Genomic DNA, 12,796 nt, shown 5'->3' with positions numbered 1-12,796 from the left:
ACAACAATTAAAACAATTAATTTTCTTTTTTTACATTCCTTATTTTCTCCCAGTACTCGTATAACACTATAGTCTCAATCGAACAGAAAGGAAAATACAATGTTAAATAAAAAAGAATTGAAAATTTCAAAAATTTTTATTTTATTATTTTTTTATTTAAATTATTCTAAGACTTTAAATTTAAATTATACAATAATTTCAAATATTATTTCAAAATCAATTATTAATTATCAAATTGAAATTATTTTTATATTCAAAAACAATAGAATAAATGAAATTTTTCAAAATGATTATAATAATGAATTACTAAATAGAAAATTTTATAATACGAGTATTGTAGAAGAAACAGCAGCAATATTATTTGTAAATAAATTTAATGAAAATTTTGAAAAATATTTTATAATGAATTATTCAAAACAATCTTTATGTATTTTAGCAATTGATAATAATGAAAATAATAATAAAATATTAAATGTATTTAGTAAGGCTTTAACAAAAAATCATATAACAAAAACAATAATATTTTATATGATAAAAATTGAAAATCTTAATGAAATTCAATGGATTTTCAATTGGTGTTGGAAAAATCATTTTTTAAATATTATACTTATTGTTGAATTAAATGATAAACAAGAAATATTAACATATAATCCATTTCAAAAATTTAATATTATAAATATTACTAAAAATTATTTACAAAATAAAGAATTATTTCCAATAAAATTTAAAAATATTTTTGGTTATAATTTAAAAACAAATATTCAAAATGATCCACCCAGAATGTATCAATATTTTGATAGGTAAGTGAACATAAATATACATAATATAATATATAATTATTTAATTTATAAATAGAAATATAAATAGCAAATATGTAAAAATTAAAATTTGGATATTGAATAAATATTTACAAAAAAATGTTAAAATAATATGAAATTCTGTAATTCTGAAGAATTTCAAAATATACAATATCAATGAATAGAATTCATTCACTAATTTTGGCATACATGGATTCTTGTCATGGGTAATTTTTCAGAAATTTCATTGGAAAAAAATATGCTTATTAGTTTTATTCCGCCTATCTATAATAAGTTCTATTTTAATAAAATTTTATTAAAAACCACATCATTTTTGTGGAGAAAAATTTTCCAAGTAATTTTTTTCTACACTTTAAAGGTATAAATACACTTTCGCTTTCCGAATTATTGCCCCTTAATATTTACACAAATTTGTATGACAAATTTTGTCCTCAACTTCTTCAACACTAAAAATTTAATAGTAGCCATAATTTTACCCAAAAGCATACAGATATGCCTAAACTAAATTAATTAATAATATGTAAGAAAGGAAATGTGCAATTTTGCAAACCCAAATTTTGATCAACAGCATTTTCGAATTTGAATTTGATGAAATACGGGCACTATAACGAAAAATTTTATCATTATCAAATATTGTTAATAATTTAAAATTAATTCTAAAATTAAAAATTCATAGTGGTTACAATGCAGCAAATTAACAAATATTATATTAAAAATTTTGTCTAGACTATTAATTAATTTTATATTTACATTATCGTATTTGAAATGTGGTTTTAAAAATGGTTTTATTATTTATAATTTGCATATTTGTAAATTTACAATTTCTATTTTCTTAATCAAATTTCATTTAATTAATTTTTAATAAAATTTTATTTTATATTTTTTTAATATCTATATTATAGAAAGCATAAAAAATTCATCAATTCTGGTTATATAAAACATTTTTATGAAGAATTTTTAAAATATATTAATGGTACATTAATTATTAAAAAATATTTTAAACAAAATGAATGGCAACTTGACTCCGATATAAAATTATTACAAAATGAAATAATTGATATTTCAATGGATTTGTATCCATTATTATTAAATTTATTAAATAATTTAACGTATACAAATCCAAGAACAATATCAAGTTGGAAAATAATGATACCGTCAAGTAATGAAATATTACCATATAAATATTTTATAAGACCATTTCAATTCAATTTATGGTTTTTAATAATTATTTTTATATTTATATTAACATTAATTAATGCATTAACACTATATTTAATAAATGGTAAATTAGATTTAAGTAAATCATTTTATATGATAATATTATATTTATGTTATTTACCAATATCATCACAATTAAAATTTTATAATATATCTAAAATATTAATGAAATCTAAAAAATCTCGACATTTCGCATCATATAATAAATTTAATTGGAAAATTTTAATTACAACAATTCCATATATTAAATTTGGTTTTATATTAGTGGTTTTATATCAAGCCTATTTAAATAGTTATTTAATTAGTCGTATATTTAATAAAAATATTAATGATTTTAATGATATTATTAAAAATGATATAAAAATTGCTACATTTAAAACAGAATTTAAATTAATCTTACAATCGGGTAATTATAGTGAAAAATTTTTAAAACAATTTTTTATTATGAATTTTCAAGAATTTGAAGAGAAACGTTCAAAATTAAATTTATCACATGGTTATACAGTTAAAAGAGATAAAGGTAAATATTATTTATCACAGATTAAAAAACAACAATATCCAATAATGAGATTAATCGATCAACCATTATCAAATTTACATTTTGCATTTCCATTACATATCAATTGTCCATTTTCAGATATTTTAGAAAATTTTACAAGTAAAATTCAACAATCTGGTCTAGTTCAAAAATGGTTTTATGATTCGATTTTTGAATGTCATCAATATGATTTTCTAAATTATATTGAAGAAACAACAACTATATCTGAAAATGAATGTAATATTGGTTCTATTAGTTGTTTTAGACAAATAACATTGAATTATTTACAAAGTGCATGGATGTTATTAGTAATTGGACTAATAATAAGTGGACTAGCATTTTTAGCTGAAAAATATTATTATAAAAGTATTTTAGCAAAAAAAATAACAAATAAAAGAAAAATTAATAAAAGAAAATATTTTTTTTATACTCGTAAAATGTAAAATATACGCATAACTTATATTTTCTTTAAAAATTCATTAAATATGTGCACTATCCGAGCAATTAGGCAAAACTGACTAAGTCAGTTTTCATAAACTAATTTAAAAAATAAATTTTTTACTTAATTTTTTACTAGATTTTCGAAATTTTGTATATTTTTGAAAAAAAAAATAAAAATAGGGCCTAATATACTTTTACGGACACAATTTAAAATTTGACTATCATAAAAATTTTTCGAATCGTTATTATTATTGTTATTGTTACAGATACGTCATGTTTTATTACAGTAGTTGGAAAAATTTCATTAATATAGTTGTAAATATATTATTTATTTTATACATGTATGCTTTCTTATGTATTTAAAACTATTATATAAAAATAAATAAATAAAAAAATTAAAAAAATAAATTGGGTTTTATTTTTTGTAGTTTTTCATTCAGGATTTAAGTATTTAAGATTAAACCAACAAGAAACTAATTTGAAATAATTTTTTGAAATCAAATCTCTTAATTTAATTGATGTTAAATTTTATATTGAAAATTATTACAAATTTCGAAAAGGAAAATTTCTACCTGGACGCTTTTAACTTATTACAGTTATTACTTTACATTTAAACTTATTACAGTATTTGTTTCCAATATTTTTATGTTTATTTAAATATTTTTACTGTTTATATTATTTTATATTTTTCGAATATTTAATTAATTCTAATTAAATAAATTTATTAAATTTCACATTATTAATAATCTCGAATCACATAGGCTAACTATTCTTTTATCAACTAAAATATTTTCCTTTTTTTTTGCAATTCGTATTAATATTGTATAAATAATAAATCGACGCACTGATAATTTAGTTCAGTCAAATACGGTTCCCTAAAATGAATTTTAAAATGGTTATTTGTAAGAGTATACTACAGAATTCTTTTATAAACCAGAAAATTAATATAAAGACTTCAAACCAATTCCATTATTTATTCTAACTTGTTCGTTGTTTTACAGAATAAATTTACAGAAACTTATACAATATAATCGGAAAACTTTACAACTGAAATACAGTTGATCTATACCTCTTTAAAAAATGCGAAAGCTTTGCAATTCGTAGTTTTAGCGTAAATAATTTGCTGAGTTTTGCGTTTACGTTTTTTTTCTAGCGCATTCTAAAAGCAAAGTTTAAATAGAACAAAGCTAAAACTATATTTCAAATATTTTAATATTTTTACAAAAGCTTTTTTTTTTAATTCTAAAATTGTAACATAAAATAAACATATTATAGTGAGTAGTGACGTATGTATACAATGTGAATTCTGCGTAAGTGCCATTATTATGATTATGCACGTAGTTGAACTAATATATAATAATATACATATGTATATGCCACATATTTATACAATACATTGTCAGTATAACACATGTAATCTACAAATATATTATTTATACGCTTTCTAACACGCATTACGTATGTGCATAATTATTCATCTAAATTTATACTTGATCAATATTATCAACAAGTTGCTGTTGTAAGATTATTAGCACATACTAAAACATGAACTTGCATACTAAAAATATTACAAAGTTGCAATTTTTTTTTTTCGTGATACGTAATTTTTCTAAAAAAAATGTATATATATATGTTCCATTATAATTACAAATTGACAATAATTTACTTTTCCTTGAATGTTGGAAAAAATAGATATATTTCGGAGTTTATAAAGGTTAAAATTAAGGTGCACTTAACATTAAGGTAATTAAGTTAAAAGTTACAACCCATTTTGTAAATATGATAAACATAGTGACCTAAGGTTCTATCAAAATAAAGCCTAATGCGTTGATCAGTTTTGAAAATAAAAAATCCGAAAACATCATAAAACCTTAACATGTAACTTAAATAACCGGACTAAAGTTTTTATGTTTAGTAAAATGGAACACTCCATTTTGTTTTGAAAAATTAACACTCATATTTATTAAAACTTGAGCTTTAAAAAGAAGTATCTAAAATCCTCGAAAAAAAAACAATCGATATTTGTTTTTTTGTTATTCGTATCGGTTTTGCATAATAAAATTGCAAATGAGTTTTACGCAGTCACACTCTTCTACGTATAACATTACTTTTAACAACACTTTTATCTTCCATAATTTGTCACGAAAATCGATAATAACATTAAAGGTTAATAGATGATATAATGTAAGGTACGTATATCGACATGTAAGGATTTTTATTCTTCAGACACATTTCTTTTATATTGTCGTGTTAAAATAATATCAGAATTTGCCACTTGTTAGTTTATTTATATCTGAAATATTTGTCTTAAGCAGATATTATTAATTATGTGAAGAGGTTAAAGAATTTATTTTTAGAATTTAAGAAAGTTCAATTTATTGATCAAACATTTAAATTCTAATAAAGTAGAATTTTTGAGAAAGAACGTTTGGAAAAGTTTCTTATACAGTCACTAAAACTCAAACTCTTCAAGAGTTACATAATCACTTCATAACCACTTTCCGTGATGCTTATTAAAAGATGGTTCTTTTAAAAAAATTATTTGAAAAATATTGTCGCAAAAAAAAGCAATTAAAACCTGGAGAAATCTTAGATCAAGTAATCTCACAATCGTCATCTTCAGAATGTCTTTTATATAAGTTAGCTGATTACAAAAGGGGTAAGTAAAATTTGATCTTTTTCTTTTATTAAAATATTTTATACTTTTCAAATTATTCTTTTTTTAGGAGGGGATCTCATCGATGCAATTCAAATATCCGGTTCTCTTGCCGTTGAACAATTAATCCGAGAACAGTTTGGTGTTTTTCTTTATAATAATGGTAAAGGTGAAATTATCAATAGAGCAGAATTTTTAAAATGGAAATATCGAGATAATAAAACAGTCATAATACCAATTGAGAAATCATTATCATCACATGATCCGTTAGGTAAATGGGTCGATCATAAAGCATGTTGGCAAATGCAATATCGTGGCTCATTGGGTGAAACTTTATTACATGTACTTATTATATGTGATACAAAAATACATACAAAATTAGCTCGTATACTATTAAAAGCATTCCCATCGATGGCAATCGATATTATAGAAGGTGAAGAATATTTAGGTGCAAGCGCCTTACATTTAGCTATTGCGTATAGTAACAGTGATTTGGTAGCTGATTTAATTGCAGCTGGAGCAAATGTTCATCAGCGAGCTTTGGGGAGCTTTTTTTTGCCGAGAGATCAACAACGCGATCATCCAGCAAAACATACTGACTATGAAGGTTTGGCATATATGGGTGAATACCCGTTGGCATGGGCTGCATGTTGCGCTGAAGAAACAGTATACAATTTATTAATTGATGCTGGAGCAGATCCAGATGCACAAGATTCATTCGGTAACATGATATTACATATGGTTGTCGTATGTGACAAATTGGTAAGAAATTATATATATATATGGATAAACCATTAATTTTCAAATAATAAATCGAATAAATTCATATTTTATACGTATTTCAATTTTATATCGTCGAACTTAGGATATGTTTGGTTATGCTTTACGTCATCCCATAACATCAGCTAAAAATGGAATATTAAACAAACAAGGATTAACACCATTAACATTAGCATGTAAACTTGGGCGAGCAGAAGTTTTTCGTGAAATGTTGGAACTTTCCTCAAGAGAATTTTGGAGATATAGTAATATTACTTGTTCCGGATATCCATTAGCTGCTCTAGACACTCTTCTGCCAGATGGAAGGACAAGTAAGTTGATAATTCTGAAAGTAAACCACTTGGTTTAACCAATTTGTTATTTAGATTGGAATTCAGCTCTTTTTATTATTCTAAATGGAACTAAAGAGGAACATCTAGATATGTTAGATGGAGGAATTATACAGCGTCTTCTTGAAGAGAAGTGGAAAACATTTGCTCACAGACAATTTCTTAAAAGACTATTAATTTTGTTTGTACATTTATTTTTTCTGTCGTGTTCGGTTTATTTAAGACCCGAAAATAATGAAACAGCTAATGCAGAAAAAGAAAAGGAAGAGAACGATAACGATTATGATATTCGGCAACTAATGAGATACGCGTGTGAAATGACAACTTTAATTGGTGTAATCAGTTTTGTTGTATTTCAACAAGGTGATGAGATAAAAAATCAAGGATTTCAAGCTTTCTTAAAACAATTGAGAAATGCGCCAGCAAAAGCAATTTTTTTGGTATCAAATTTGCTAATTATTTCATGCATACCATTCCGTATCATGGGGGATGTAGAAACTGAAGAAGCTATTTTAATTTTAGCCGTTCCAGGAAGTTGGTTTTTATTAATGTTTTTTGCAGGAGCCATCCGTTTGACAGGTCCATTTGTTACTATGATTTATTCAATGTTAACTGGTGATATGTTTACTTTCGGCATTATTTATTCAATTCTTTTAGTAGGATTTTCTCAAGCATTTTACTTTCTGTACAAAGGGCATCCGGAAAGAGAAAAATCTCTCTTCAATAACTTTGGAAGTACATGGATGGCTTTATTTCATACCACTTTAGGTGATTATAATTATCCAGAACTAAATCAAACCTCATATCCGAATTTGGCGAAAAGTGTTTTTGTTATATTTGTAATTTTTGTTCCTATTTTGCTGTTGAACATGTTAATCGCTATGATGGGCAACACATATGCTTTGGTTATTGAAAGATCTGAAAAAGAGTGGATGAAACAATGGGCAAAAATTGTTGTTACGTTAGAAAGAGCAGTACCACAAGCGGATGCGCAAAAATATTTAGAAGCATATTCCATTCCGCTAGGTACAACTGACGATGGTCAAGAACAAAGAGGTGTGATGGTTATAAAAAGTAAAAGTAAAACTCGAGCCAAACAGAGAAAAGGTGCACTTAATAATTGGAAACGAGTCGGACGGGTTACATTAGCTGCATTAAAAAAGAAAAACTTATCGGGAGAACAAATGCGACGACAAATGTGGGGAACAGGAGTAAACACTTCTCCAGCTAAAGTGAGTTCAAGGAAAACTCGGGACCCTCAAGATATTTTATATGAAACAAATAGTGCAATGTACGCCGTAGCTGATGCTTGCTTATTTACTCATGATATTTTAATAGCACCTGAAGCCCCCAAAGAACAACCACTACCAGAACAAGAAAAAAAGAAGAAAAAGAAAGGAAAACAAGTGTCAAAAATTAATTTGCAAGCAACTAAAACCACTTTTAATGTTGATCCCAATACTGGGGAACTAAAACGCACTACTGAAATTATAGGAGACCCTTTAAGAGATCTTGTTTTAATGTCGGAGAAGGAAGCAGAGGAAACAGATCCTACCCAAATACAAACATTAGCTCATCGCGCATCCCTAATTGGTAGCGAAGAAATAAAAATACAAGTAGTTACTCCAGCTGTTCAACCAAGTCAGCCATCAACTCCAACAAGTTTAGCACCACCACAACCCTTACCATCAATTACACCGCCACCTTTACCTTCAACACCACCACCTACAATTACAACCACACCTGCTTTAAAATCAGAAACACCAACACTGACTCCTCAACAAGCCAATTTACCCGAAAATCAAATGACAGACAATTTACACGCCATGTTTACTGAAGCTACTCTAGATCCTGAAAAAGAAAAAGAATTTTACCGAAAGCTTGAAGCTCTTGAAGATACTGATGATAGTGATGCACTTATTGAGCGTCCACCTCTCGGCAGAATATCTTTGATCCGTCGAGCTAAGTCTGCTATATCAAAAAGTTCCGCCCAAAGGTCGGCACCCAATGATAAATTGACTTCTAGTTTTAATTTTGCTTGGGATTCACAAGTATAAAAATAAAATAAGTTTATTAATTCAGAATTCAAAAAGAAATTTAATTTTGTTTTTATATTAAGACCCCAAAAGTTGCTTTCCGACCAGTACAGGAATCTGTAATTCAAATTGAAGATTACAAGGATGAGAATGAAATCGTTACAGTAGATGATGTAAAACAAAAAATGAATGAATTTCATTTGAGAAGACGACCCGACTTGGAACGTGAATTTCGTGTTAAAAAATCAAGAGGACCAAGATATAAGAACAAGTTAATTGTAATTATTATTTTGTTTTTTCTAAAAAAAATTTATTGTTATACAATTACAGAGTTTCGCCGGAAAATACTGCCAACGAGGGCAGATATAAATCAGGATCACATTCTCAATCAAGTGATGAAGCACACAATCCCTTAGAACCCTGGAGCACCAGAAATTTACAAAACATTAATCAAATTTTAAAGCAAAAATGAAGTTCTGTTTACAATAGTTTTTAAGATAAAAATCATTCGTGCACAATAGTTTCTTCTTGAAATAGTTCTACAGTTTAAAATGCAAAAATATCACTAATATAGTAAATTATATTGAAAATGAAATAAAACACGATATTCATTGCGTTGTTATATCTCACATAGTTTTTATTGCAAAGTTTGCTCTTCCTCTTCATAACTTAAAAAGGTAATAATAAATGATCGAAGAATGGGGTATAAATTAAACATCAAGTAGGAAATAGTTGGTTCCTATTTATTTTTCTTATTACTTAAAAAGCATTTCTTATTACAATAAAAAGTAATCGTCGGTTAGTTCATTCTATTAAGCACTCCATTCATTAGTTTATTCATTACATACATACATTCTATTCTATTTTTATATAAATTAATTTTATATAAAAATCTAAGCTGTATTATGAACTATCGTATGAACAATAGGTTCGCGTAGCTACCATATATAACCTTAAGAGTTAATTTTAAATATTCAAAAAAGTAACAAAGCAAGCTGCATAAAAGTTAACACACCTTAAAAATATTGCTTAGCTGGATCACTATGATTTGATTTTATAATCAGATTTTCATTGCGTAGTTATACCCTAAGGTTAATTGAAATATTTGTACTTGTTGTTTTTTTCAATACGTCGATAATAATAGTTCCGGATTTTTTTTTTAGCCTTAAGATTAGTTTTCAATAGCTTTTATAAATGACACTGAAAATTATCTGTACATATTTTAACATAATGATTATTACTTTAAATTTTATAATAAAATTATTTTTAAAGTACTACATATTTATATTCACGCTCCACTTAGTTTATTAAAAAATAGAATTAGGAACAGCTATGTATTTCTGATAAAGCGAAAATTACAAACAATAAATCTTATAAATGAAATAGCATCAAAAGAAGGAAGAAAATTTGATATGGTCGCAGCTTGTGCATAACCAATTGCATTTTGTATTTTCTAAATAATATTCATAATAAATTAATAATAAGCGTTGCTAAAGCTTCCTTAAAGAACTTTGAAAAGTTTCAAAATTAATTTATTAAAAACTGTCCATATCAGGAAAAAATAAATGAAGAACAATATTATTGGCTACTTTATAAATTTAAATTAATATTATAATTAATTCTCCCGGGGTTTATTCCTAAAATATTAACTTAAGTAAAACAAACTTGTACCTATGATTTTTATTGTTGTATATTTATGTGCACAGCATGCTCCATAGTTAACAATAGTTAACAATCGATTTATCTTAACATTTTTTTTTTAATTAATTTTAAATTATTTTTAATAAAAACAGGTCATGTATTGCTTATTATAGATAATTTTAAATTCAAATTCGAATATTATTCTTTTTCGGATTTCTTTTATCTTTGTTATTTAGGAGACCTCAAGAAAAAATTCTAATTTTTCTGTAATTAAATATTAAAATGTCAGATTTAGTCTTTTGCTGCGCATAATGAAATTAAAGGAACCAAATTTTGGTACTGTAAAATTTTGTGGTAACGTTGCCGCACTTTTGATATTCAGAACAACTAGAGCTTAAATGTTAAGTGCGGTAAAGTTGTAATTGCGGTTTTAATGTTAATTGCGGTAAGTAAATTTATACATAATTTTACCCTGATATAAAATTTTCTGCGCCTGCTCAGATATTCGTTTTAATTAACAGTTTTTTCTTCAAATAACAATTATTAATGGACTGTTTTAATATTTTTAAAAATTACATACATATTCATTTTTCCGACTAAATAAAACTCTTTATACCACAAAATATCACTCAATCAATAAATTAATACAATATGAAGGTACCGCTTATAATGAATGCAATTATGGTCTATCTAATTTAAAACATATTTACTTGTATATAAAAAGAATAAAACATTAAATAATTTCCAATAATTGTTTGAATTTCCGACATTTAAGAGCTAAAAAAATGAAGCGATTATTTTCTACATGTGTTTTTTTAATATTACGTAATAATATTATAATAATTATGTAAAATTTTATGCAATTAAATATTAATTTTATTTTTGAATATTTTATACAGTTATAAGTCTAATTAATTTATCAGAAAGTCATCTTCCCACTTCTTGTGGGATATGTTCAAAATGTGAGGTAACTTGTGAAAATCCTTGTCCAATGGGTGATAAAGGAGCCAAAGGTGAACCTGGTACAGAAGGAGAACCCGGAAACGATGGTAATGTTTGTTACAAAATCAAATATTTTAATTTGTGAATGTTTTTTTTTTCGTAATTTTATGAAAAATAACAAAATTATGTATGTAATTTATTTATATAGGACGTAGAGGGCCGGTAGGACCTCCAGGGCCAGCTGGACCGAAAGGTGAACCAGGTATATGTACTTGTCCTGAACAGAGACCAACTTATGATAAGAAAACCTACTATCCTTCAAAATTCCATGGTCATCATGGCTAATAAGTGAATGACAATATCTTACATATATTTTTTTTTTTTAATTAAGTTTTGTGAAATAATAATAAATTTTTAAAATATAATAAATAAATTTTGTATATCAATGGTATTTGTTTGAATTAAACAAAAAAAAGAAATGTTTGTGAATGGACATTTAATTTTCTTTTTCAACAATTAAAAAAATTATAATCCACCCAAAAAAAAATTAACTTTGATAGCAATGATCGAAAACAAATCAAATTGAAAAAATATTAAGTTCTTCTAATTAATTTTCCGCCTTTTAATTTTACTATAAAATCAATGACTTTCATTATTTATATAAAGGAAAATGGAACCATGAGAACCAAGAAAATTCACTATTAAATTGTTAATATCATTATTTTAATAATATTAAATAAAAAACTAAATTTGAAATCAATTAAAATGTCAAAATGAAAAATGCTTTTAATGGATTTCCCTTAATCATTTAAGGAATATAGGCATGTACATAAGAATGTTAGAAACCATATAAATGACATGAGGAATGAAAAAGGTCATTGTAACAAAATATGTTTTTTACGGTTTTCCTGATTATTTATTTCTCTAAGAAAATCCTAATTTAATGCTATTGGATTTAGTTATATAGTTCATTGCAAAAGTAGTTTTATATAGTTCTTACTTAATTGTTAAAATAGCTGTACCTATATATTTAGGTATTTTTTGTTTAGCTTATGGTACAAAATTTTCAAATCAACAAATACATTAATTATTCCCGAAAATATTACAGTAAAGTAAGCAATGTAAGCCTATAATTAATAATAATAATAATTCCAATATAGCTCCCTGTAAGAAATTTTCACTAATTTAATAAATCTAATTTAATATTTTTATTTTCAAATTAATGTCATGTACATACTTAATCTATATAATTAGAATTTTACTCTACAAATTTTACTAAATTTGTATTATTCGAAAATTTTTATGCACTTTAATATTTCAATACATTTTTACTAATATAAGGCAAGATTTTTCTTCTTCATGAAATTTTTGCTATTATAATATAACAATATTATTTT

At 25.2% G+C, this 12,796-nt stretch overlaps 2 protein-coding genes across 2 annotated transcripts; both read left to right on the top strand.

Moving 5' to 3' along the window:
• The first annotated feature begins 2,480 nt into the window (after nt 1–2,480).
• On the top strand, nt 2,481–9,330 carry LOC129613315 (uncharacterized). The gene is made up of 7 exons (XM_055527315.1): nt 2,481–2,882; nt 5,536–5,674; nt 5,742–6,433; nt 6,537–6,762; nt 6,817–8,831; nt 8,900–9,087; nt 9,147–9,330. The coding sequence occupies exons 1-7, from the start codon at nt 2,481–2,483 to the stop codon at nt 9,286–9,288; spliced, it is 3,804 nt and encodes a 1,267-aa protein (XP_055383290.1). The 3' UTR covers nt 9,289–9,330.
• Nucleotides 9,331–11,204: 1,874 nt separating this feature from the next.
• On the top strand, nt 11,205–11,845 carry LOC129613259 (collagen alpha-1(III) chain-like). Its single transcript, XM_055527246.1, has 3 exons — nt 11,205–11,282; nt 11,357–11,506; nt 11,608–11,845. The coding sequence occupies exons 1-3, from the start codon at nt 11,243–11,245 to the stop codon at nt 11,742–11,744; spliced, it is 327 nt and encodes a 108-aa protein (XP_055383221.1). The 5' UTR covers nt 11,205–11,242; the 3' UTR covers nt 11,745–11,845.
• Nucleotides 11,846–12,796: the final 951 nt, after the last annotated feature.

This window comes from Condylostylus longicornis, unplaced genomic scaffold, assembly GCF_029603195.1.
Source record: "Condylostylus longicornis isolate FDR11 unplaced genomic scaffold, ASM2960319v2 ptg000081l, whole genome shotgun sequence".
Taxonomy (NCBI): Eukaryota; Metazoa; Arthropoda; class Insecta; order Diptera; family Dolichopodidae; genus Condylostylus; species Condylostylus longicornis.
Note: the sequence above shows the minus strand (reverse complement) of the source record. Positions and strands in the feature narration are given on the sequence as shown.